Here is a 27,793-nt window from a genome sequence, read left to right as displayed (position 1 = left end):
TACAATGTCCCTCTTGGCCTTCACCACTGCAACGTTGCCAAAGGTTAAAGCATATGTAGGGGGTGTTTGATCGCTTAAAATCCCGAAGGGCACCAGCTCTGGGGTGAGCTTTATTGGTTCCCCCATGACACGGGACAGTAGGTGACCAGAACAGCTCAACCGTGGGGCATTCCCAAACAGTGTGGATCAGGGTTCTTGGCCTGTGACCGCAGTGAAAGCATGTATCACTGTCCGATTCTAAGCAGACGTGTTCTGGTGAAGTATGCCCGGTGGAAGATCTTCAGTTGGATGAGTTGGAAGTCTAAGCTGATCGCGTCGTCTCTCAGGTATCTACTGGCCTCCTCTCTATCTCCGTTGGCCAATGCCTCGTGCCACCTCTGATTAACATAACATAACATGTGTATTCATAAAACCCACGATTACCCATAGGTGTCCTGCCACTGAATAACAGATGTTTATTGTTACGCAACTCAATGGTACTCATTTGATCGACCTCAAATGGATAAAAGGCTAAGTGGACTTACGGAGATATGAACCTGTGACCATGAGGTTGAACACAGATCCTTGCAGTGGCTGCTTTAGTCCACCGAGCCACCAGACCCGGCTTAATGCCTGAGACCCTTAAGCGGGCCATGACTGTTGGCGATTGGTGTCTTATAGATTAGGGATATAGAATGTTTTCAGAGTGGTGCCGTCAAGATTTTAAATTTCAGATGACACTGATCCTCCGGGGACTCCAACAGGGGCCATATTTGGTCAGTGTATGCTTAAGTTGTGTGTAGAGGCCGTGCGCTGAGTGTCGGCAAACTCTTATTGTTGTTGGAGTTCATCAAATGACAAGCGGCCTGTGGGGCCCCACAAGCCCCTTAACTTTGAAATGCCCAGCCAATCCTATTTGAAGTGTCCTTAGTAGAATGAGTGCTACCTTTCAAAGGTAGAGGGGAGTGTTAGAAGGGAATGTTTAACCATCCTGTTTTCATCTTGTGCAATAAGGACTGTAGCCCTTAGGCTCAGTTCTAGGACCAGCATGACCAGAGTTCAGTTGTCTATCTCCCAAATTCAGTCTCAGAAAGCTTGTCTACAACACTTTGCATTATACTTGGTTGTAAACAATTGGCCTTGATTAATGCAAGCTATGTGAGGTGATGAATGCTTCACATCTGCATGGGTGATTGATTGTCATGGCATGGATCCCACCTATTTAATAAAACTCATGCCTGAGAGAATGATTCACCGTCTATTAAGCTGCAATCATACTAGCTGAGTAGCAATCGTGGGCACCGCCCTTAAGGTTTCAAACATTGAACATGGATGACAAGAGATGAGGAGCTTCTGAACTGTTGGATACAGACCACCTACAGGGGCTGGAAACTGTCAAATGACCAATCACCAGCCGAGACCCCAAGACTGTGGTTTTGGTTTTCAGACTGATTCCGAACACACCCACCGGATATGTACGCCTGTATTCCAGCTAGCTCACAGTGCCACTATGAACTCCTCTTACCAAGGAGCGGATTGTTTCTGGCAACTATCGAACATGACAACCCTGACCCCTTAGGGGTCATGGAAACAGTACAGTACTGTTTGCTCAGTTTGTGCAGAGAGATACACAGAGTAAATGGTGGGGACGTTTTCAATAAGCAATTATTGAACCAGCATTATTCTAGTGTAAAACTTGTGTGCTGCAACAGATATAAACTATTATAAGCACCAACAGAGTAAAAGGATGGTAGATTTCTACCATCATGCTAAAACAATGCGTATATGCAGGCATATAAATACTTGACAGTAATAATTCATACTCCTACGATCCTAACCCTAACTAGATGTTCCTAAATTTACCTAGCATGTATGTAGGTGTTTAGCCAAGAATCCCCCAAAGACATAACTAACCCCATTACCTGGTGTGAGAGAATGAAGGACCCGTTGGTCTCGAGATGGACAACCACGCGAGGGATGTCAGACTACTGCGTGCTGGAGTGTCTGCATGCAGGAGCTTCAGGGTCTCGTGTCAGCATGGAAGTCTTTCACCTCTGCCTTCCTCAGCAAAGATAGGGTTTTTATATACCCAAAAGGTTCCCGCAGGGGTTCTACCTTGGTGTGTCAAGTTGGCCGAGGATGACGAAAAGAGATGACCCTTTTACATAGTTATTATGCAGAAGATGGTGTCCTGCTGTGATTCTGAGAAATGTCATGCATAATAAATGAGGCTAGTTTTCAGAGAAAAACCACACAACATATATGCAGCACCCAACTAGGTAAAAGGTCAGCACACACCTGTTATGTGTATGTAATGGTACGGTAAACGTAAGTGAAAGGTTAGGTGGCTAACCAAGCCTATATTGGGGTACATTATAAATCATAACAATTGGAAAATCGCAAACCATGCTGGGAAGCGGTGAGATATGATAATTGGGTTCATGGCAATAATTGATAAATCAGCTTAAGAGTATTCTGGGAAATGAGGAATGTGATCAGAGGGAGAAGAATGCACCTTGTTTTTTATACCCATTCCACAGTCACCACAAATCACCAAGACAGTGTATCCATGATAGAAAGCATGTGTTGATACATGCAATGAGTAAAAATGGTTAGATATGTCCAAGCTGGAGGAGAGCAAATAGTTAGTCTTTCCCATGAAAAAGGTGGGCTTCTAGGCACAACCGAGGGTCCTTTTCATTTTTATGGTGTCCCTGTTTTAATTTATAATTCGGTGACCTGGCATTACATAGCTCAGGAAACTAAGGAGAGCTCTAACCAGGCGACACCGTCTCTCTTCTTGGGTAGGCATTAGTAGTAGTATGTTGCACTCCCTTGTCACATCCACATGAATAACAGCAGCTGGTGGGTTCATGTTTCTAAAGGAGTGAAAGGGTCCCACAAAGGAGCCCCCTGGACAGTTGTGACATTTTTACTTTGTGCTTCTGGATGGACAAACCCTGGAGGCACAGAAAACTGTAAGAGACTCTTCCTTTGAAGCCCTTCTTCTGAGTGGCTGCATTTCACAGACACTAGTTTCTCCACCCCCAGAAATAACCTTTATAGGGTTCCTGTTAAATCCATGGGGGAAAAAACAGGAATTTTGAGAGTTTGTGTAATGCCATGTCAAATCCAGATGTACCATGCTGAGGAACTCTCAGGCTTTGCCCGCTTGCCTGCAGGTGAAATCTTCAAGTGAAATAGAACAGAGCTGCTGTTTTGCTGTTTTGCAATCTGACAGGGCTGCTAACTCTTGCGAGCAGTCCCATCAGAATTATCGGCACTCTTAACAAGGGACTGAGTGTCTTTTCTTCTTTACAGTTACTTTGGTGACTCCGGGTCATACATATAACGCTATCTAAATCTAAAAACTGCCCTATATTCCTATGCTGAAGTGAGGCATTAAAAGCCCTATTCATAAAGGTAAAGTTACATGTATAGATTTAATCATGTTTAAACTAACTATTGCTTCTAGATGAAAGTCTACACTTTTTTGCTATTCAGCATTTCCAAGTCTTCACCAGGAGGTGGACCATAATAAAACAAAATTTACTACGGTAAAGTTACTACTGATAATTTTTCACATATAGTTGGAAGACTCTGCAACCGGGATATACGTCTCCCTATAAAGTGCAGGGGAGAAAAATCTATTTTCTTAATAATTATAAACCTATTTTAATGTAAAATGAGAATTAAAATTAAAAGAACTTTAACAGCAATAAAAAAAAATACATTAAACTAGCTCATCAAATATTAATACATTATTTAAAAAAAACTAAATATAACAATTGATTTATAAAAGAACTTCACCTTCCCTAACATTTTTTACATTTAATAAATGGTTAGTTAATGTACTTTAAAGTTATTTTATTACTTAACTTATTTTTTTTTAGAGTCCTAAAATGTCCCATCATTATTTAAGAAGTTAATTAATTAATTAATTTATTAACTTGAAAGCATATGTATATTAATAATGAACTTATATTCACTGGGAAAAAAGAAAGATTAACGTGATGATACATTTTGGTGACAGTATCAGTTAAAAATAAAATTTTAAATGAAAAACAAAACCACTGAAATTCACTAGTTACAGTTAACTGAAGTAACTATAACCTGCGCCATGCACAGTGTTGTCATCAATGATTTAATTTCAGATGTCCCATTGATGTTATCAATGATGTCATAAAATACATCATGAGTGATGTAATATGTGAGGTCATAAGTAGTGCATGGCACAGATAAATAGGGCTTTTCATGACAATTTGACACCAAAACAATGATTGTTCTACACGCATATGACTGACTCCCTCATTGAAGATGCGTCCCTGTCATTGGCGCTGGGGTGGAAACGGAAACTAATTATTGTTCTCAAGCTGGAATTGACCCAACCATAGGATCATCAATAATTGTGGCAATCCGAAATATACTTGAATCTATTTTGTCTCTTATCTAGAGTGCTGAAAGATTCTGCCCATAATATTGATATTGTTCAGCTATTTCATAACAAATGTAAGATCTAAAGAGAGAAAGACTTCTATATGATGAATATTGCATACCAAACATTATAAGATGTGAAAAAGAGCGTCAGACCCATGGTGAAGATAATGTGCAAAGTAACAAGGAGTTTGGCAAGCTACTCCTGGAGGCAGATATTATTAGACCAGATCAGACTAAAGAAGATAACCAAGGAATTCTCAAAGTTCTCAAGAAAAACAAGGATAATCACCAGAAAGACAATTTGAAAGGGAAGAAAATACGATTGTTGACATCAAAGATGTGATTACCGAAACTGATGATGTATATTCTGTCTTTGGAAAGAAGAACTCTAAAACTGGTTGCCACAGATTGAACTAAAAGAGAAAAGAAAAAAAGTATGCAAAGAGGTATGAGATTAATCTGCTTTGATAAAAGTAAAATGAATAAGTCTTGTAGAGATTAAGCCTGGGCAAAGCACTACGCAACGCTCGCGTAGTTTGCAAAGTTTGTGCTACTTCGCACTACGCGAATTGCATGTAGCACAGTGCAAATATGCGTAGCGTAGCATTGCGTAGTGCAGCGGTCATTTTTTGCTTACTCGCGGTCCTCAACATCAAGTTGGCGACCGCGAGCAAGCAAAATGACATCCCGGCGAGACTTTTTCCTTGTTCGCGATCAGCAACATCAAGTTGACGATCGCGAGCGTGTAAAGTAAACATCCCGGCGAGATTCTCAACGCGAAGAGGTCAGGTTTCCGCACTGTGCAATCATTGAAAACGGCATCTTGCACAGTGCGAACAGGGTACTACGCAGTTCGCGAAGTGCTACGCGTAGCTCGCGTAGTGCGAAGTGCACTTTGCGTACCTTCGCGTAGTGCTACTTCGCAAACTACGCCCAGGGTTAGAGATGAACGAAAAGAGACTCCGAAGCTTAACCATCTGGTAAATAGATTTACTATAGTAATACCTATAAATGAAGAGGATACGGAAGTGGAAATAACTCCTCCCGCACTCAGGAATGTGGAAGTTAATGATCAGCCTCCAGAAAATTCAAAGAAACAAAACATAAAAGCATCAGGCAAGAAAGGAAATAGATCTGACCCAAACATATCTAATAATAAACAAAGCAAACCTGAAAATGAAGAAGAAAGGGAGAGCCACTTAGAAAATTTAGAGAGGGCCCTAAGATCAAAATAAAAGGGATTTAAATAAATTGGAGCCAGTAAAAAAACAACAACAAAAAAACACTTGTTTTACAATTTGCAGATTGCAATCCAGTTTATCATCCCTAAAGCTTGTTGCCTTCACCCTCCTGTTTTCTGAACCCATGCTTGTTGGCGTTTAGGACTCTGCACGCTTTATCACTGCTAACCAGTACTAAAGTGCTTGCGCTCTCTCTTTAAAACATGATAGAATTAGCTTATACCCAATTGGCATATTGCATTTATGTGTAAGTCCCTAGTAAAGTGGAACTACTTGTACCAAGGACCTGTAAATTAAATGCTACTAGTGGGCCTGCAGCACTTATTGTACCACCCATTTAAGTTGCCCTATAAACTTGTCTCAAGCCTGTCATTGCAGCCTGTGTTTGCAGCTTCAACCTACCATTTCAACCTGGCAAAATGAACCTTTTGCAAAGCTCAAACATTCCTTTCTTATACATATAAATCAACCCTAAGATAGGCCCTGAGCTGCCAAGAGGACAGCGTGTGGTGTATTTAATATTAGGACATGTATTTTTAAGTTTTACATGTCCAGGTAATGAACTTTTCAATTTGAGTTCAATATAGTAAGGCCCATCTTTCCCACAGGATAACATTGGAGCAGCTTTATTGCATTTGATAAGGAGTAACATCCAAATGGAAACAGGTAGCCAGTTCATGTTTGGTGTCTTTGGAATTGTAATGAAAAATCCTTTCTTAGGGTGAAGCCTGCTTTTGCATTACAATTTTGAAAATGCCACTTTTAGAAAGCTACAAACACCTACAGGGGTTAAGCCCAAAGGACCGGGGCCAGGTAGGGCTATTCAAAATTCAGAACACAAAGCAATGAACCCGGCTCTGTACTACCGTACACTCCTACTACTTATGGAGTAACGAACAGTCAACTCTTTTATCTGTCCGAATGGAATTTTTATTAGACCATTCCTGTTTCTTTAAAAGTTAATCAAAACAATTTTTTGGACTGAAAAAGAAACATAGACTTATCAAATTCACACATGAACTTACACATATATACAATTCACAATAACATACACATACAGACAAAAATGGACTGAAACATTGTGAAAAAAATTATTAGCAACAGCTTGCAACATGACAAAATCAGCAAATGAATTCATACAATAATCTGATGCAAAACACATTTTTAGAAAAATGTACATCATATACAAAACTTAGTAATGAACATGAACATATCCAATGTTATGAACCACATGTGTTATTCCAGCTCCAGCGTCAAAAGTGTATCTGAATAGTGTATCAATCCTTTATCCAATAGTTTCCTTCAACACTCGCTGCATTCAGAATTAACTAAATGCCTCCCAAAATGCAAACCGTTTTAAGACCCAGGCGAATAGTACTGGGACTATCAACAGGGCTTCATATAAATGGACCCTTTATATGAAACGGGACAGTGGGGTATTCCTCCGGCGTTCCTGGAACGGGAAATCCAATTGCAGAATAGCTCATGGAGTGAGATCCGATCAGGCAACAATGGAGCTTTGTCAAGGAGGACTGAGACCCCAGATGGACTAAGGCAAGGATGTACCTTGCCTGCTCTGGCATTCTGAATGTATACAGAGGATACACCTCATGTTTTGAACTCCATTTGCTCATTTCTGCCAGATCCCTAGGCCTGGGCGGTAAATTCTGTTCCGCTCGCGGACTTTGCAGAATTTGGGGAATTTTGCGTTCCGCAGAGAACCCCGAATAGGCCAAAATTGTGCGTTCCGCGGCTTCGTGTAATTTTTTGCTTGTCCGTGTTCTCAAAATGCGTGTTCGCGAGATATTTCCCCCGAGCATGCAAACAGCGTTCACGATCAGGAAAAAAGCATCGTGAACAAGCAATTCCGCGTGTTCACGGAATTTCTGCATGTTCGCGGAGATTTTTTTACCATTTCACAGAGCTTTGCGTAGCGCGACTATGCAAATTCCGCCCAGCCCTACCTATCTCACACCTGTTCTGTGCAGACGATACTCACTCAATGGACCCTACACCCACAGGCTGGCAGAGGCAGCTGAAGGAATTTGCTAAATACTTTAAAGTACATAAAATATCAAAACGAAGCTATGTTTTTTTACTAAAAGAATAGGTATAAAAATGAAGGAGTGGATTTTGAATGACCAATAATTAGAGGTTGTTAACGAATATACTCATCTAGGAGGGATTTTCTAAAGCAATCTGAATGTTATTACAGATATTGCGGTCCTCTAACAGAGAGCAGAAACAGTGGCAGGGGCACTGAAAAGAACGTATTATAAATTGGGCGGGCGTGGCTTCCAATCTTTGGAGGTTCTGAAAGACACATATATGGAAATTGTTATTTTTCTGATTTATGGCGGTGAGATAGAAGAGAAAGAGATAAGGTGTCTTTAGCCTGTGAAGTGAGGGCCTGGAAGAATGGTTGGGTCCCCCGAGGGGGACAATACATAGTGGATTAAGTAAGGTTGGAACTGGGATTAACACAAATTATATTTAAATACTGTCAAAGGTCAATTAGCTATTGGCATACAATACACATCCATTTACAGTCTTCTACTAAGGATGCAAAGTGTGAAGATCTAAACTCCATCATGCTTAGTGAAACCAGGTGATCCTACCCCCATTTAAAAGAAACAGATTGAGGAAATGTCTGCCCTACTGAAACAGATCTACAGAATGAGCTGAGATGTGCGCATGACTGGACTCAACCTATACCTCTGCACTGCATCTATGAGTGAAGCATACACTGGGTGGAGGTAAAAATAAGATGAGGACCCCAATTTATTTTAGGGAAAGCGAATAGGTCTGAGATGAGACAAGACGTTGATCCTCTACAAACCTTCTCCTTTGTGGAACAGCCCCATCACAACACTGCACCCGATTCTGTTTTGCACATATTTTGTACATGTAGGAAATTAATAGTTTATATGTAAGATTGTATTATTTCTGTACACTCCGGGACATTTTAAAGTTTCAAGAGAAGTTTTTTAGAATAATATTCTATGCACATCGTTGTTCTGGCCACCCTGCACTTTAATGCACCCTTACATTTTGAAGTATTTTTTATTGAAGAGCAGAGGTTGGGCAGACTTGGGGGTATTTGCACATTCTTTAGCACTTTAATGTTTAAAGATCATTTAGAGGGGCAGCTAAGACTGTTTCATATATCTGTGCCTCGTTAATATGCGTTCCAGTACATCTCTCCATGTATGAGGAGGCTCCAGTGCTACAAGGACAGTGTTTGAGTACTGTTCATATAGCGCCACTTTGATCTTTTTGCACTTTGGCGCTGGATTGGCTCCTGCACTTTACTGTATCACTGAAGTTCAGAGTAAAGAAAGATGAAGCTATACTTTGCACATTGATTTTCATCTTAAAGCATTTTTCCACACAACCCTGAGCCTGCCTTAAAGGGATCTCTGTACCGATAGTGATGGTCTGGGAGTAGGGTTTTGATTGCTTGGTGACACAGAAATGGAAAAAGAGGTTGACGTGTGAGGCATGATTTTTTTATTTTGTTATAGCAAAGCCTATTTTAAATCTGTAATGTAATTGTAAGTGCTACTGTCTGTTTTGCCTTGGTAGGCACAGGACTGGCTTCTATTGCCAAGGCAACCTCCCACTTGGGCCTTGAATCTCAAGTTGTTCTAAGGTGGAGCAGTGAGGACTTCAGGTGTGGGCAGTAAATGGAGCCATGTGCCTATGGGCAGGTAGTCCATCTGCCCACCTCCTTACTCATAGGTGAGCAAACTGCTTAGTTTCTGGCAGTGGTAACTCGGCCGGCTCTGCGTCAGAGGCATCCTGCCAGCAGCCAGCCACCACAGCCCCCAATTCATCTGCAATGGAGGGTCCACCTGCCAAGACTGTGTCTTGCTGCCCCCATCCGCCCGTCCAGGCATGGCTGTCGCAGGCAGGGGAAAACACATCACTCCCCATGCACTGGAGAGGACTCCCAGCCTATCAGGGGCATTGCTGTAAACCGGAATTCTTTTTTCTCTTTCTGAATAACAAAAAAGGGCCCCCCGTCTGCCATGCCACGAGAAAGCAGCAGGCTCAGACACTAACTCTTTTCCACAGTTGTGCTCCTGATGGCTTGGCGGAGTTACATGAAAACTCAGCGAGATCCCGCAGTGTTACACACGTTGCGCAGCTCGCACTGATCTTAGACGCTGGGAGCTCATTCTGTGCTGAAAAACCAGTGCAAACGACACCACGCGGCACGCCAGAGGGCGCTGCTTCTCGAGTAGATTTTGCTGCCGTTTGAGTAAACTTTCTACTCGATTAACAGCTATCTAACCACGGACAGTCGTGACTGCCCACATTGGGGAAACCTTCCTGGGTGACCTCCTACCACTGGAGCAGAATTTATCACCCACCCCTGAAAACAGTGCTCTGCTCCCCTGTGCCCTCTTGAGGAAGGATGGAGAAGCACAGCTATTCCATGATCTGCTCCCTCATAGAAGAAAGACAGATGACCGTTGTACTGTTCTCTGCCTCATGGAGGGTCTAAGAACTGCAGCTGTACAGCGCTCTGTGCGCGGGGGTGACCTGTCCCAGGACACCCCCGCGCCACACGGCCACCAGCTGTGTGTGTGCCTCTCGCCCTCTGCTGCCCGCAGCCTCGTTGGGACTGCCTCTCTGCTCCCAGACCCTCCGCAGCATTTCTCGAGCGTGTGTTGTACTATTTGTGTGAATTCCCTGTGTAACATTGTTTATTTCCTCCTTTAACTGCTTTTATTTCCTTTCTGTATTGTGCCACTGCCAGGCTTCTTTGCTGTTGTGTCCCCCTGTGCCCACCCCGCTCCCCGCTTCCCGCCGCCGTCCAAGCGGCCACGCCCCCTTTTGTTTTGTGCCCTCCCCGCTCCCGCCTCCCAGCTGCTCCTCCCTCCCTCCCACTTGGCCATAAATCACGACCACGCGGCGCAGGTGAGTGTGACCTGTCCCAGGACACCCCCGCGCCGCACGGCCACCAGCTGTGTTTGTACCCCTCGCCCTCTGCTGCCCGCAGCCTCGTTGGGACTGCCTCTCTGCTCCCAGACCCTCCGCAGCATTTCTCGAGCGTGTGTTGTACTATTTGTGTGAATTCCCTGTGTAACATTGTTTATTTCCTCCTTTAACTGCTTTTATTTCCTTTCTGTATTGTGCCACTGCCAGGCTTCTTTGCTGTTGTGTCCCCCTGTGCCCGCCCCGCTCCCGCTTCCCGCCGCCATCCAAGCGGCCACGCCCCCTTTTGTTTTGTGCCCTCCCCGCTCCCACCTCCCAGCTGCTCCTCCCTCCCTCCCACTTCACCATAAATGGCGACTGCGCGTACGCGCAGCGGTCACGCGCGGTGGGCGTGCCGATTGTGCGCCGAAGGCGCGCCAAAGGCAAGCCCGTCTGCGCCCGACCGCGCCCAGCGCCAGAACCCCTGGTCCCCACCGACGCAAGACGACCCGACAGACCTACGACGCCGCTGCCCTCAACGCACTCAATGGCGGCCAGAACCCCGCCTGCTGCCGAGCCGCCCCGAAACGCTTCCACGAACCCTTCACCTGCACAACCTGCAAGTTTACCTGCCTCCGAACATGTACCACGCCCGCCAAGCCAAATCCCAGCAGCGACCTCAAATGCATCCGGCTCAACACCCGCTCCGTCCACAGACACGCCGTCGAACTCTGGAACCTCCTCGACACAACATCACCAGACGTCGCCTTCCTCACTGAAACATGGATGAACGCCTCCTCAGCCCCCGACATCACCGTCGCCATCCCAGATGGATACAAGATCATCAGGAAGGACCGCGTCAACCAGACCGGAGGAGGCATCGCCATCGTCCACAAGAACACCATCCGCATCACGACCGACGCCGACGACACCCACACCGCCGCCGAACACCTCCACTTCCAGATCCTCACCGACCCAAAGACGACCCTCAGAGGAACCCTCATCTACAGACCCCCGGGACCACGCTCACAATTCAGCGAAGACATCACGGACTTCATCAGCCCACACGCCCTCCGCTCCACCGACTACATCCTCCTAGGGGACCTCAACTTCCACCTGGAGAACAACAAGGACCGCAACACCATCACCCTGCTGGACAACCTCGCCAACCTCGGCCTCAAGCAACTGGTCAACACCCCCACCCACTACGCCGGCCACACGCTTGACCCCGTCTTCTCATCCAGCAAGCACATCGCCTTCAGCCACTCCACCAAACTTCACTGGACCGACCACAGCTGCGTCCACTTCAGCTTCAGAAAAACCACCACCCACCACCACCCGCAACAGGTTCCTCATAGGAGCTGGAGCAAGATCACCGCCAACCAGCTAACCGCCTCCCTCAGCCAGAACCCACCTGCCAGCACACCGGACCCCAACGATGCAGCCCGCAACTTCACGCAATGGCTGACCGCCTGCGCCGACGACCTCGCACCACTGAAGAACCCCCCCAGCAAACCCAGAAGCAAGAAGGCCCCCTGGTTCACCGAAGAACTCAAGGACTCCAAGAAGACCTGCCGCACCCTCGAGAAAGCCTGGCTCCTCGACCGGACCACTGACAACATGACCGCCCTCAAACACGCGACCCGCAAGCACCACCAGCTCATCCGCACCACCAAGAAGAAATCACTGAAGGATCGACTGGACAACAACGCCCACGACAGCAAGGAACTCTTCAGCATCGTCAATGAGTTCTCCAACCCCAGCACCGGCAACAACGACATCACGCCTTCACAAGATCTCTGCGACTCCCTCGCCTCGTTCTTCCACCGCAAGATTGCCGACATCCTCAACAGCTTCGACACACCATCCTCGCACCCTACCGTCGAACCAACGCACCCCACTGCCACCCTCCGCACCTGGTCCGCAGTGACCACCGAAGACACAGCCCGCACAATGAACACCATCCACTCCGGATCTCCGACTGACCCCTGCCCCCACCACATCTTCAACAAGGCCGACTCCACCATCACACCCCAACTCCGAGACGTCATCAACACCTCCTTCGACACCGCCACGTTCCCGGAGAGCTGGAAGGATGCCGAGCTCAGCGCCCTACTGAAGAAACCAACAGCGGACCCCACCGACCTCAAGAACTTCCGCCCCATCTCGCTCCTCCCTTTTCCTGCCAAAGTCATCGAGAAGATCGCCAACAGACAGCTTGCCGCCTTCCTCAAGACGAATGGATCCCTCGACCCCTCGCAGTCCGGTTTCAGAGCCAACCACAGCACCGAGACCGCCCTCATCGCAGCCACCGACGACATCCGAGCCCTTCTCGACAACGGGGAAACAGCGGCACTCATCCTCCTGGACCTCTCCACCGCGTTCAACACTGTCTGCCACCGCACCCTAGTCCAACGCCTCAGCAACACCGGCATCCAAGAGAAGGCACTGAAGTGGATCATCTCGTTCCTAGCTGGAAGAACACAGGGAGTCCGCCTCCCCCCGTTTCGTTCTGAAGCCACCGAAGTCATCTGCGGCGTCCCACAAGGATCATCACTCAGCCCCACCCTCTTCAACGTCTACATGAGACCCCTCGCAGCCATCGCACGCCAACACAACCTCAACATCAACTCCTACGCCGACAACACCCAGCTGATCCTCTCCCTCACCAGAGACCCCGACACCACCAGAACCAGCCTCCACGAAGGGATGAAAGACATCGCCGAGTGGATGAAGAACAGCCGCTTGAAACTGAACTCAGACAAGACGGAAGTCCTCATCCTTGGACCATCACCGTCCGCCTGGGACGACTCCTGGTGGCCCCCTGCCCTGGGCACCGCCCCCAAGCCGACAGACCACGCAAGCAACCTGGGCTTCATCCTGGACTCCTCCCTCTCCATGACCAGACAAGTCAACGCCATCTCCTCTTCATGCTTTCACACCCTCCGCATGCTCCGCATGATCTTCCGATGGATCCCGATCGAAACCAGGAAGACGATCACCCAGGCCCTCGTCACCAGACGGCTGGACTACGGAAACACCCTCTACGCCGGAACCACAGCCAAGCTACAGAAAAGACTACAACGCATCCAGAACGCCTCCGCCCGACTCATCCTAGACATCCCTCGACGCAGCCACATCTCCGGCCACCTGAGGAACATGCACTGGCTCCCCGTCAACAAGAGGATCACGTTCAGGCTCCTCACCCACTCACACAAGTCTCTCCACAACCTGGGCCCCAAGTACCTCAACGACCGCCTGACCTTCCACACGCCCACCCGCCAGCTACGATCCGCTAGCCTCGCCCTCGCCGCCGTACCACGCATCCGAAGAGCCACCGCCGGGGGCAGATCCTTCTCCTACCTGGCAGCCAAGACATGGAACTCCCTCCCCATCCACCTTCGGCTGACCCAGGACCACCTCGCCTTCAGGAGAGAACTCAAGACCTGGCTGTTCGAGCAGTAGCGGCCCCCTTCCCCCAAGCGCCTTGAGACCCTTCCGGGTGAGTAGCGCACTATACAAGTGATATGATTGATTGATTGATTCTGTCTTCTAGAGGTAGGGTGGAGACCTACAGCCCTGATGCACCAGAGGTAGTGCAGAGAACTCTAGCAATACTCTGCTGCCCTCTAGAGGCAGAATGGAGAAGTGCAGCCCTAGTCTTCTCTGCACTCTAGTCAAAGGAAGAACTCACTGCACTCAGGTCCCACTCTGTCCCCTAGTGGAAGGGGAGAGAACTGCAACTTGGCCAGGCACTGAATCCTAGATGGAGCTGCAGCTATTTCATGATCTATAATGTAGTGGAAAGAAGAAGCACAGTGGTTATACAACCACTCACTCCCCTAGTGGAAAGAATCAACCACTGCGGCCACGCTAGCTTCTGCCCTCTAGTGGCAAGGCATAGAACATCACCAGAGTTTTTTTATACCGTCCTGTAGGCAGAGGGAGCAGAAAGAATGCTGATTGGCCAGGTACTGGCCTCTAGAGGGAGATCTGCAGATACTTTATGATCTGCTCTGTAGTGGAAGTAGGATAGACTGCAGCTGATGGTTTCTACACCTCTAGTGCTCTTTTACAGCCTCTCTCGTTCAAGGTGCCGAGAAGCACAAGGACCGAAAACTGAGCTAGGGACATTTTTTAATAAGGCTGGAAAAATGTGTAAATTTTCATGTTACACCTATGTGATTTCACATACCTTTTAGCCTCACTTGTACACTGTACAAATAACTAAGTCTAAGCGGTGAACTCCGCTCCGCTCGCGGAGTTTTGGGAGTTTTCTGCACTCAGCTTTACGCAGAGCTCGCGGAGTTCCCAAAAACTCCGCTTCGCGAAGCAGAGTTTTTTTCCTCGCTCGCGTTCGTCAACATCAAGTTGGCAAGTGGGGAAAATCCACCTCCCGGCGACATTTTTCTTTGTTCGCGATCATCAACATCAAGTTGGCAAGCGCGTGTCTGAAAAATCAACCTCACAGCTAGATTTCTCAACTCGGGCGGTCAGATTGCTCATTGCTCATGACTGCTCGCGATGAGAAACCTGCAGCTCGAGTAAAAATCTACTCAAGAGGCAGAAAGGAAGCAGCGCCCGCTTGCGCTGTGCATGGTGCCGTTCGCGATGATTGCACAGTGCAGACAAGCACCTGGCACTGAAAATCATTGCGAACAGCATTTATCGGGAAAAACTCCGCCGCTTGTGGAGCTCCGCGTAGCGCTGCGGAGTTACTCCGCCCAGGCTTAGAACTGTACAAACCAGCGGGAGACTGATTTGTAGAGAAAATGTATTGTTGAGAGAGATTTTATGTTTGAACCTGATGGTATTTTGTATGACTTTTTTACGTGAGGTGCATGGTCGAGCACAACAAAAGATGCACGATACTGTAATTCACATTACACCACAAAAGCATGATTGTGTATCATTTTCGTGGAATTTCCGACAGCCCTATTCACCCTCATTTGTGCACTTTACGTGTTTTGTTATCTTACTTTGTGATTGCACACCTTTTAAGTTATGGTCACGGCTTTGAACCCATCATCAAAGATGTGATGTTTTAATGATAACTTTTTATCTCCACAGTTGGAGAAGATACTGTAGATGACACCATTGCAGCTGCCAGTAAGTCAACCCTCTTGCACCTTTTATTTCTTACATTTATGCTTCTTTTAGACACATTTCTTGAAGTCTTTACAAACTCACACATCCTGCTGGTTCACTGAACACCTTCCTTCCATTTCTAGCACCTTGAAACAACCCTGCCATCTCATTTCTCAGTTTTCAACTTCCAGAGCCCGGTGCCTTCCTGCTTCTCTCTCACCCCCATGCATTCATAGTTATGAAAGTAGTGAGACGGTGACCAACAAGCACCCCCAAACCCAAAACAACTCATTTTATATTGTTCCCAAAGCTGTTAAAGATGATGGTTCAAACTATCTCCATCACATGTGGCATGAACCGCCAAAAGAAAAAGAAAGAGAGTCTCTCTCAGGGAGGGCTGCACCCTGGCGTTTAATACCAGGACGGGGCTAGCGTGATCCTAGTGACTGGCTGCTCTGAGCCCCTCTCTCTTACTGACCAGTACCACACCCTCCTGACCCCGGTGACCTCTGCACTCACTCCCGCTCTAATGAGGTAGACCAGACTCGCCTGACCCCTGTGACCTAAGCTCAACATACCCTACCCTCCCTAACTCCTTGGACCAGATGCGCCTGACCCCAGTGACCTAAGCTCTACATACCCTGCCCTCCCTAATGCCCAGGCCCAGACTCGCCTGACCCCAGTGATCAGCAGCATTGCACCCTACCCTTCCTAACTCTCATGACCAGACGCGCCTGACCCCAGTGATCAGCAGCATTGCACCCTACCCTCCCTTACTCCCAGGACCAGACGCGCCTGACCCCAGTGATCAGCAGCATTGCACCCTACCCTTCCTAACTCTCATGACCAGACGCGCCTGACCCCAGTGATCAGCAGCATTGCACCCTACCCTCCCTTACTCCCAGGACCAGACGCGCCTGACCCCAGTGATCAGCAGCATGCACCCTACCCTCCCTAATGCCCAGGCCCAGACGCGCCTGACCCCAGTGATCAGCAGCATTGCACCCTACCCTCCCTTACTCCCAGGACCAGACGCGCCTGACCCCAGTGATCAGCAGCATTGCACCCTACCCTTCCTAACTCCCAGGACCAGACGCGCCTGACCCCAGTGATCAGCAGCATTGCACCCTACCCTCCCTTACTCCCAGGACCAGACGCGCCTGACCCCAGTGATCAGCAGCATTGCACCCTACCCTTCCTAACTCTCATGACCAGACGCGCCTGACCCCAGTGATCAGCAGCATTGCACCCTACCCTCCCTTACTCCCAGGACCAGACGCGCCTGACCCCAGTGATCAGCAGCATTGCACCCTACCCTCCCTAATGCCCAGGCCCAGACTCGCCTGACCCCAGTGATCAGCAGCATTGCACCCTACCCTTCCTAACTCCCATGACCAGACGCGCCTGACCCCAGTGATCAGCAGCATTGCACCCTACCCTCCCTTACTCCCAGGACCAGACGCACCTGACCCCAGTGATCAGCAGCATTGCACCCTCCACTTCCTAATGCCCAGGCCCAGACCCGCCTGTCCCCAGTGACCTGGAACATTGCACCCTACCCTCCCTAATGCCCAGGCCCAGACTCACCTAACCCCAGTGATCAGCAGCATTGCACCCTACCCTTCCTAACTCTCATGACCAAACGCGCCTGACCCCAGTGATCAGCAGCATTGCACCCTACCCTCCCTTACTCCCAGGACCAGACGCGCCTGACCCCAGTGATCAGCAGCATTGCACCCTACCCTCCCTAATGCCCAGGACCAGACTCGCCTGACCCCAGTGATCAGCAGCATTGCACCCTACCCTTCCTAACTCACATGACCAGACGCGCCTGACCCCAGTGATCAGCAGCATTGCACCCTACCCTCCCTTACTCCCAGGACCAGACGCACCTGACCCCAGTGATCAGCAGCATTGCACCCTCCACTTCCTAATGCCCAGGACCAGACGCGCCTGACCCCAGTGATCAGTAGCATTGCACCCTACCCTCCCTAATGCCCAGGCCCAGACTCGCCTGACCCCAGTGATCAGCAGCATTGCACCCTACCCTTCCTAACTCCCATGACCAGACGCGCCTGACCCCAGTGATCAGCAGCATTGCACCCTACCCTCCCTTACTCCCAGGACCAGACGCACCTGACCCCAGTGATCAGCAGCATTGCACCCTCCACTTCCTAATGCCCAGGCCCAGACCCGCTTGACCCCAGTGACCTGGAACATTGTACCCTACCTCCCAATGCTCAGGACCGGACTCACCTAACCCCAGTGACCGGAAGCATTGCACCCTACCCTCCCTAACTCCCAGGACCGGACTCACCTGACCCCAGTGATCTGCAGCATTGCACCCTACCCTCCCTAATGCCCAGGCCCAGACTCGCCTGACCCAAGTGTCCTAGAGCATTGCACCCTACCCGCCCTAATGCCCAGCACCGAACTCGCCTGTTCCTAGTAACATGGAGCTTTGCACCCTCCCCACCCTACCGCCCAGGACCGGACTCACCTGACCCCAGTGACCTGCAACATTGCACCCTACCCGCCCTAATGCCCAGGACCAGACTCACCTGTCCCTAGTGACCTGGAGCACTGCACTCTACCCTCCCTAACAACCAGGACTGTACTCGACTGACCCCAGTGACCAGGAGCATTGTACCTTACCTTCCCTAATGCCCAGGACTGGACTCGACTGACCCCAGTGACTGCAGCATTGCACCATACCCGCCCTAATGCCCAGAGCCAGAGTCTACTGACCCCAGTGACCTGGAGCATTGCAACCTACCCTCTCTAAAACCCAAGACTGGACTCGACTGACCCCAGTGACCTGGAGCATTGTACCTTACCTGCCCTAATGCCCAGGACTGGACTCTCCTGATCCCTGTGACCTAGAGCATTGCACCCTACCTAATGTCCAGGACAGGACTCACCTGACCCCAGTGACCTGCTGCTCTGGGCCCCTCTCTCTTACTGACCAGTACCACACCCGCCTGACCCCAGTGACCTGGATCATTGCACCCTACTCCCCTTTATGCCCAGAATCGGACTCCCTTGTCCCTAGTGACCTTGAGTATGGCACCCTACCATCCCTGATGCCCAGGCTCGGACTCGCCTGTCCCTAGTGACCCAATCTCTGCACACCCTGCATTTTTAATGATCAGAACAGAGCCCGCCTGTCTCTAGTGGCGTGAGCTCTGCATGGCCCTCCCTGGTTAATCAGCGGGACAGGACCTGCCTGCCCCTGGTAACCTATAGCCCCTCACCCAGTCTCCCTAGAATGGACATGATAGAATGCTCTGACCACTGTCAGCTCTGACTCTGCACCACTCACTCTCAAATGACCAGGCCTAAAGCCTGTCTGACCTAGTGATCTGAGCTCCACACCGCCCTCTAATGACCAGGACTGGACCCACCTGTCTATATTGGACCTAAAGCCAGTCCGACCTAGTGACCTAAGCTCCACACTGCCCTCTAATGACCAGGACTGGACCCACCTGTCTATATTGGACCTAAAGCCAGTCCGACCTAGTGATCTGAGCTCCACACCGCCCTCTAATGACCAGGACTGGACCCACCTGTCTATATTGGACCTAAAGCCAGTCCGACCTAGTGACCTAAGCTCCACACTGCCCTCTAATGACCAGGACTGGACCCACCTGTCTATATTGGACCTAAAGCCAGTCCGACCTAGTGACCTAAGCTCCGCACTGCCCTCTAATGACCAGGACTGGACCCACCTGTCTATATTGGGATCTAAACCAGTCTGACCTGGTGTCTTGAGCTCCGCACCCCATTCTAATGACCAAGACTGGACCCACCTGTCTATATTGAACCTAAAGTCAGTCTGACCTAATGACCTGAACTCCACACCCCTTTGTAATGACAAGGGCTGGACCCACCTGTCTATATTGGGACTAAATTCATTGTGACCTAGAGGCCTGAGCTCCGCACTGCCGTCTAATGACCAGGACTGGACCCACCTGTCTATATTGGGATCTAAACCAGTCTGACCTGGTGTCTTGAGCTCCGCACCCCCCTCTAATGATCAAGACTGGACCCACCTGTCTATATTGAACCTAAAGTCAGTCTGACCTGATGACCTGAGCTCCTCACCCCCCTCTAATGACCAGGACTGGACCTACCTGTCTATATTGGGACTAAAGCCAGTGTGACCTGGTGACCTGAGGTCCACACCGCCCTCTAATGACCAGGACGGGACCCATCTGTCTATATTGGGACTAAAGCCTGACTGACCTGGTGACCTGAGCTCCTCACCGCCCTCCTTCTCTAGTGACCAGGACTAGACATGGATTACTAGTGGTGCTTGCTTCTCTTGGCTGTGCTCCCTGGATGGCAGGGGTCCAATCTTGTACCTCTGCTCTCCATGGTTCCCAGCGCTCTCTTCTGCTGCCCCCGCCCTCTCTGACCGCCTGTGCTCTATCCTGCTGTGCTCCAGTCAGATGGCAGGGGCCCAGTCTCGTACCTCTGCTCTCCATGGCTACCTATGCTCCCTTCTCCTGCCCCCGCCCTCTCTGACCGCCTGTGCTCTATCCTGCTGTGCTCCAGTCAGATGGCAGGGGCCCAGTCTTGTACCTCTGCTCTCCATGGCTACCTGTGCTCCCTCCTGCTGCCCCCGCCCTCTCTTCCCGCCTGTGCTCTATCCTGCTGTGCTCCAGTCAGATGGCAGGGGCCCAGTCTCGTACCTCTGCTATCCATGGCAACCTGTGCTCCCTTCTGCTGCCCCCGCCCTCTCTGACCGCCTGTGCTCTATCCTGCTGTGCTCCAGTCAGATGGCCGGGGCCCAGTCTCGTACCTCTGCTCTCCATGGCTACCTGTGCTTTCTTCTGCTGCCCCCGCCCTCTCTGACCGCCTGTGCTCTATCCTGCTGTGCTCCAGTCAGATGGCAGTGGCCCAGTCTGGTACCTCTGCTCTCCATGGCTACCTGTGCTCCCTTCTGCTGCCCCCGCCCTCTCTGACCACCTGTGCTCTATCCTGCTGTGCTCCAGTCAGATGGCAGGGGCCCAGTCTCGTACCTCTGCTCTCCGTAGCTACCTGTGCTCCCTTCTGCTGCCCCCGCCCTCCCTGACCGCCTGTGCTCTATCCTGCTGTGCTCCAGTCAGATGGCAGGGGCCCAGTCTCGTACCTGTGCTCTCCATGGCTACCTGTGCTCCCTTCTGCTGCACCCCACCCTCTCTTCCCGCCTGTGCTGTATTCGGCTGTGCTCCAGTCAGATGGCAGGGGCCCAGTCTCGTACCTCTGCTTTTCATGGCTACCTGTGCTCCCTTCTGCTGCCCCCGCCCCCTCTGACCGCCTGTGCTCTATCCTGCTGTGCTCCAGTCAGATGGGTGGGGCCCAGTCTTGTACCTCTGCTCGCCATGGCTATCTTTGCTCCCTTCTGCTGCCCCCGCCCTCGCTGACCGGCTGTGCTCTATCCTGCTGTGCTCCAGTCAGATGGCAGGGGCCCAGTCTCGTACCTGTGCTCTCCATGGCTACCTGTGCTCCCTTCTGCTGCACCCCACCCTCACTTCCCGCCTGTGCTGTATTCGGCTGTGCTCCAGTCAGATGGCAGGGGCCCAGTCTCGTACCTCTGCTCTCCATGGCTACCTGTGCTCCCTTCTGCTGCACCCCACCCTCTCTTCCCGCCTGTGCTGTATTCGGCTGTGCAACATGTTAATGGCTGTGATCGCTCTTGCTCTTTAGCATCTTTTAGTGATTTCTCCATCCATGCTCCCTCGTGCTAGATGTGCCTCTTCTGTATCTCTGTGCTCCCATCATCTGGCACAGCTCCATCTGGACATCTATGCTCACTCCTGCTGCTGAGTGTCTTACTGCTGGTAGGGCTCCCTCCAGCTGGCTCTCCTCCAGAGGGCAGGCTGCGCTCTCTTCTGTGGGGCTCCCTCCAGCTGGCTCTCCTCCAGAGGGCAGGCTGCGCTCTCTTCTGTGGGGCTCCCTCCAGCTGGCTCTCCTCCAGAGGGCAGGCTGCGCTCTCTTCTGTGGGCTTCTCTCCAGCTGGCTCTCCTCCAGAGGGCAGGCTGCGCTCTCTTCTGTGGGGCTCCCTCCAGCTGGCTCTCCTCCAGAGGGCAGGCTGCGCTCTCTTCTGTGGGGCTCTCTCCAGCTGGCTCTCCTCCAGAGGGCAGGCTGCGCTCTCTTCTGTGGGGCTCCCTCCAGCTGGCTCTCCTCCAGAGGGCAGGCTGCGCTCTCTTCTGTGGGGCTCCCTCCAGCTGGCTCTACTCCAGAGGGCAGGCTGCGCTCTCTTCTGTGGGGCTCTCTCCAGCTGGCTCTACCCCAGAGGGCAGGCTGCGCTCTCTTCTGTGGGGCTCCCTCCAGCTGGCTCTACTCCAGAGGGCAGGCTGCGCTCTCTTCTGTGGGGCTCTCTCCAGCTGGCTCTACTCCAGAGGGCAGGCTGCGCTCTCTTCTGTGGGGCTGCCTCCAGCTGGCTCTACCCCAGAGGGCAGGCTGCGCTCTCTTCTGTGGGGCTGCCTCCAGCTGGCTCTACCCCAGAGGGCAGGCTGCGCTCTCTTCTGTGGGGCTCCCTCTAGCTGGCTCTACCCCAGAGGGCAGGCTGCGCTCTCTTCTGTGGGGCTCTCTCCAGCTGGCTCTACCCCAGAGGGCAGGCTGCGCTCTCTTCTGTGGGGCTCTCTCCAGCTGGCTCTACTCCAGAGGGCTGGCTGCACTCTCTTCTGTGGGGCTCTCTCCAGCTGGCTCTACTCCTGAGGGCAGGCTGCGCTCTCTTCTGTGGGGCTCTCTCCAGCTGGCTCTACTCCAGAGGGCAGGCTGCGCTCTCTTCTGTGGGGCTCTCTCCAGCTGGCTCTACTCCAGAGGGCAGGCTGCGCTCTCTTCTGTGGGGCTCCCTCCAGCTGGCTCTACCCCAGAGGGCAGGCTGCGCTCTCTTCTGTGGGGCTCCCTGCAGCTGGCTCTATGTCAGAGGGCAGGCTGTGCTCTCTTCTGTGGGGCTCTCTCCAGCTAGCTCTACCCCAGAGGGCAGGCTGCGCTCTCTTCTGTGGGGCTCTCTCCAGCTGGCTCTACCCCAGAGGGCAGGCTGAGCTCTCTGCTGTGGGGCTCTCTCCAGCTGGCTCTAATCCAGAGGGCAGGCTGCGCTCTCTTCTGTGGGGCTCTCTCCAGCTGGCTCTACGTCAGAGGGCAGGCTGTGCTCTCTTCTGTGGGGCTCTCTCCAGCTGGCTTTACTCCAGAGGGCAGGCTATGCTCTCTTCTGTGGGGCTCCCTCCAGCTGGCTCTACGTCAGAGGGCAGGCTGTGCTCTCTTCTGTGGGGCTCCCTCCAGCTGGCTCTACGTCAGAGGGCAGGCTGTGCTCTCTTCTGTGGGGCTCCCTCCAGCTGGCTCTACTCCAGAGGGCAGGCTGTGCTCTCTGCTGCTTTCTTTTCATCTGCCACCTGGTGCCTATGCTCTCTCCCGCCGCCTGCCTTTGCCTCTACCTCATGATACCTCTGATTACTTTGAGCATTTCCCCTCGCCATGCTCCCCCTTCCTGCCGGGGGCTGTGCTCCCTTCTGGTCTGGTTCTGCCTTCAGAATGGGACTCTTTTCGGGTGACTGCCCTTCCTCTGACTCCTGGTGCTTCTGCCTGCTGGAGGTTCATCTCTGAAGAATTGCTTTTTAACTTAATACTTGGTGGACATATCTCCCTAAAAGTGTTGTATTTTGGTTTATGAGCAACAGCAACCACACCAACAGCTTCAACAGCAACAGTAAACACAGCAATAACTACACCAGCGAACACAGCTGCTTACATAGCGTCAACATCAGCAACAATAAGATGAACAACAGCTGTCTCCACAGCAGACAGAACAGCAGTGAAACCAGCCCCCACTAGAGCAGCAGCAATCAATCAATCAATCAATCAATCAATCAATCAATCAATCGATCAAGTAGTATTTGTATAGAGTGGCTAATGACTCTGGGGGCATCCTGGCGCTTTGCTGCAGGTATCAGTCAAAGAGACGGGTCTTGAGTCCCTTTCTGCATTGGTTCAGTGAGGGTGAAGTGCGGAGGTGGAGAGGTAGAGAGTTCCAATCTTTGGTGGCGAGTTGGGAGAAGGCACGTCGTCTGGCAAGGCTGCAGTGGATGCGAGTTACCTGAGCAAGGGAGAGGTATGCGGAGTGGAGGTTTCTGGTGGGTTGGTGGAAGGTCAGGCAGCAGTTTATGTATTCTGGTCCTTGGTTTTGAAGGGCTTTGTAGGTTTGGGCCAGGAGTTTGAATTGGCATCTCTTTTGCACATGGAGCCAGTGGAGGTCTTTCAGGTGCTAAGTGATGTGTGTCTTCTTGGGCAGGTTGAGGATCAGTCTAGCTGCTGCATTCTGGCTTGTACAGAGTCTTTGCATGAGTCTGATGGAGGTTTTGGCATAGAGTGCGTTGCCATAGTCAAGCCGGCTAGTGACAAGGGCTGATGGGGAGCCATCTGAAGACTTTGCAGAGCAGGCAGATCATGTGGAAGCAGGCTGAGGTGATGGTGTTGACCTGATGTTTCATGGAGAGTTCGCTGTCCAGTATGATGCTGAGGTTGTGAGTATGGTCTTTCGGTGTGGGGGTACGTCAGAGCTTTGCTGGCTGCCAGGAGTCATTCCAAAGATTGTTGTGCCTGCCGAAGATCAGAACTTCTGTTTTGTTGGTGTTGAGTTTCATGCAGTTGTCTTTCATCCATATTGCAACATTCTTCATGCAGTTATGGAAGTTGGACTTTGTCAAGGTGGTGAGAGGGCGAGCTTTGTGCATAAGAGATGATGTTGATGTTGAGCCATCTGATGATGTATGCTAGTGGTGTCACGTAGATGTTGAAGAAGGTAGAGTTGAGGGATTAGCCATGGAGAACTCCATAGATGGTATGTTTGGGTTGCTAGGTGAAGGGCAGGAGGTTGACTCTCTGGGTGCATCCCGTGAGAAAGGATTCCATCCATCTGAGCACATTGTCTGTGATTCCAATCTGACATAGTCGACCGATGAGTGTGTGATGGGAGACAGTGTTGAAAGCTGCGGACAGATTCAGGAGGATGAGGACAGCTGATTCTCCTCTGTAATGTAGGGCTCGGATGTCATCTGTTGCTGTGATCCGGGCTGTCTTTGTGCTGGGGTTGACCCTGAATCCCGATTAGGATGGGTCCAGCAGTTGGTTTCTTTCCAGATGATCGGTTAGTTGGAGGTTGATGGCTTTCTCCAGGGCTTTAGTGGGGAACAGGAGGAAGGAGATTGGATGGTAGTTCTGGAGCTCTCTGGGGTCTGTCGATGGTTTCTTGAAGAGAGATCTGACCTCTGTGTGTTTCCATGCATCGGGAAAGGTGGCTGCATTTATGGAGGTGTTGAGGATGGTGGTGAGCGGGTAGCGGATCTCATGGCTTCCAATGTTGAAGAGTTGATAGGGGCATGGGTCTGTGGTTGCTCCTGAGTTGATGAAGTTCATCAGGATGTCCATTGTTGATGTGTTAAGTTGATTCCATACTGTGATCAGGGGTTGGTGGCTGTGGTTGTTGCGTTGCAGAGGAGGTTGGAGGCTTGGGGATTTAAGTTTCTGTAGATTGTTGCTATCTTGTTGTGGAAGTGGTCAGCCAGGGAGTTGAAAAGTTCTTGTGAGGGGGGGTTGAGTTTTCTGTGGCTGATGGGTAGTCGAACTCTGACGATTGTGAAAAGTTTCTTAGTTTGGTTGATGCTGGTTTTGATGCAGCGTGTCAGGGCCTCCTTTTTTTAGGATTTGATCTGGCGGTGGTAGTGGTTGAGGGTTAATTTGTAGGCGGTTAGGTCAGCATCGTCCTGATGATTCGCCATCTTCTTTCCAGTTGTTTACACCCACTTTTTGATGCGCTGAGTTCTGGTGTGTACCAGCTGGCTGGTTTGGTGGGTCAGTGCATTTCGGCTGGTTTGGTGGGGGCGACTTGGTTGGCAGCGCTGGTGATCCAGGCATTGATACTCTCTACTGTCTGGTTCAGGTTGGCGGTAATGTTGGACTGAGCTGTGCTGAGGGCGTTGGTCCATTGCTGTTGAATTTCCTTGGTCCAGCTGCGATTGGGAACACTGTGCTGGTTGGGGGTAGTGCATGGCGAGCCAGTGAGTGTGAAGTATACAATGGAGTTGTCCGTCCAGGTGAGTTCTGATGTTTGGCTGATTCTGATTCTGTTGCTGGACGTAAAGATGGGATTCAGCGTGTATCCTGCTCGGTGTGTGGGGTAGGTGACAACCTGCTTAAGGCCAATGTTGTCTAGGCTTTCCAGTAGGTTAATGGTGTTGGTGTTGGTGGAGACATCGAGGTGGAAGTTGATGTCTTCCAGGAAGATGTAGTGATCAGATTTGACTGCGAGAGGGGTGATGAATTCTGCAATGGCATCGCTGAGGCTGGTTCGTGGTCCTGGCAGCCTGTATGCGAGGGTGCCTTTGATGGTGGTTTTGGCATTGTTATGGTCTGGAAATTCATGTTTTCTATAATTGGCGTGGTGTTGTCATTGGTGATGGTGCAGGTGATCGATTATTTGTGTGCAATGGCAATGCCTCCACTGTGTCTATTGGGGCAGTCTTGGTGTTTCATCTTGTAGCTGCTGGGGGTTGCCATGGCAATGTCTGGGGCTGATGTGGGGGTGAGCCAGTTCTCTGTGATGAAAGTCACGTCAGGGCGATGGTGAGATGGTGTCCCAGATTTTGGTGGCGTGTTGGCAGAGTGATCTGGCATTTATTATGGGGCAATTGAGTTGATCTGGTAGAGTGTCGGCATCTGGGGTTGGCGTAGCGTTGTTCGATGAAGCAGTTGTTAATGGAGGTGTGGTGGTGAAGTATCCTGCTGTGGATCGTGGTGATGCGAATCAGCAGTAGTTGTGTGCAGGGTCCAGGGAGTTCTGCGGCGGTGTACCTGTGGTAGTGCGTTGGGCCAAGGTTCCTGGCAGTGGGTGCAGTCCAGGCATGGACAGGTGTGGACGGGTGTGGACAGGCGCAGACGGACTTGCTTTTATGCCCATGCTTTGGCCTCCAGTAAGTAGCCCTGGGAGGTGGTAGGGGCTGTCCAGGAGGTGGGCAGGCAGGGGGGAAAGTGGCACAGAGTGGAGAGAACTGGAATGAACTGGGTGACGGCAAAAGAAAGGCAAAAGCAATTGGGAAAAAAAACGAAGTACAATCCTAGTCTGTAACAGCTCCCAACATTTTACAATTACAGGTGCAAAAAGGGTGAACACGCAATGCACAAATAGAGGTCAGGCAACAGAGTCACACACTATTTCAAACAGTCGTGGTGAAGTTATAAATGCTGTTTCAGTAATACAGTGATCCAATATATTAAAAATGTATTATTAAAATGCAGATCCAACATATCCATGGGAGGCTCCCATCACTACAGAGAGAACATCAGTAACTACAGCAACAACCACAGCTGCCACCACATCGAAGACAACTACAGTGACTACACCTCCTACCACAACACGTACCACAACTACAACAGCAGCCACAACAACAGCCACAACAACATCATCACTGGCTTTTACCACAGCTGCCACCACATCGAAGACAACTACAGTGACTACACCTCCTACCACAACACGTACCACAAATACAACAGCAGCCATAGCAACATCATCACCAGCTTTTACCACAGCTGCTACCACTTCTGCTGAGACAGCAAGGACACCCGACAGCTATGCAAGAACTACCTCAGAGACCAGAGGAGTGACGACAGCACCTACCTCAGCAAGCACCACAGCAACGACAACTACTGTAACCCCAACAGCTATAATAACAGATGAGAACACAGCATTGACTGATGATGGCAACATAGGTGACTTAACAGAAGGGAACACAGTACGTATCACAACTGGCACCACATCAACGACAACTTCTGTAACCCCAACAGCAATAAAAACAGATGAGAACACAGCATTGACTGATGATGGCAACATAGGTGGCATAACAGGAGGGAACACAGTACGTATCACAACTGGCACCACCGCAACGACAACTTCTGTAACCCCAACAGCAATAATGACAGATGAGAACACAGCATTGACTGATGATGGCAACACAGGTGGCATAACAGGAGGGAACACAGCTACTACAGAAGGCAGCACAGGAGGGAACACAGCTACAAGCATAGGAGGTAATGCATTTTGTATTCATCCATCATTCATAGCTTGATGAGAATGATTGGCTTGG

General features: G+C 50.5%; 1 protein-coding gene across 2 annotated transcripts in view; it reads left to right on the top strand.

Annotated features, from left to right (window-relative positions):
• Nucleotides 1-27,793, top strand: part of LOC146869713 (uncharacterized) — an 82,665-nt gene that overhangs the window by 27,461 nt on the left and 27,411 nt on the right. For both annotated transcript variants that reach the window (XM_085654550.1, XM_085654545.1), the window contains exons 2-3: nt 15,651-15,689; nt 26,949-27,737. In XM_085654550.1, the coding sequence (XP_085510676.1) occupies nt 15,651-15,689; nt 26,949-27,737 (828 nt within the window). The remainder of the gene's footprint in view (nt 1-15,650; nt 15,690-26,948; nt 27,738-27,793) is intronic.

The sequence above is a fragment of the Triturus cristatus genome, chromosome 1_1 (genome assembly GCF_964204655.1).
Source record: "Triturus cristatus chromosome 1_1, aTriCri1.1, whole genome shotgun sequence".
Lineage (NCBI taxonomy): Eukaryota > Metazoa > Chordata > Amphibia > Caudata > Salamandridae > Triturus > Triturus cristatus.
The sequence above is the reverse complement of the archived record's forward strand: the minus strand, read 5'-3'. Positions and strand labels throughout refer to the sequence as shown.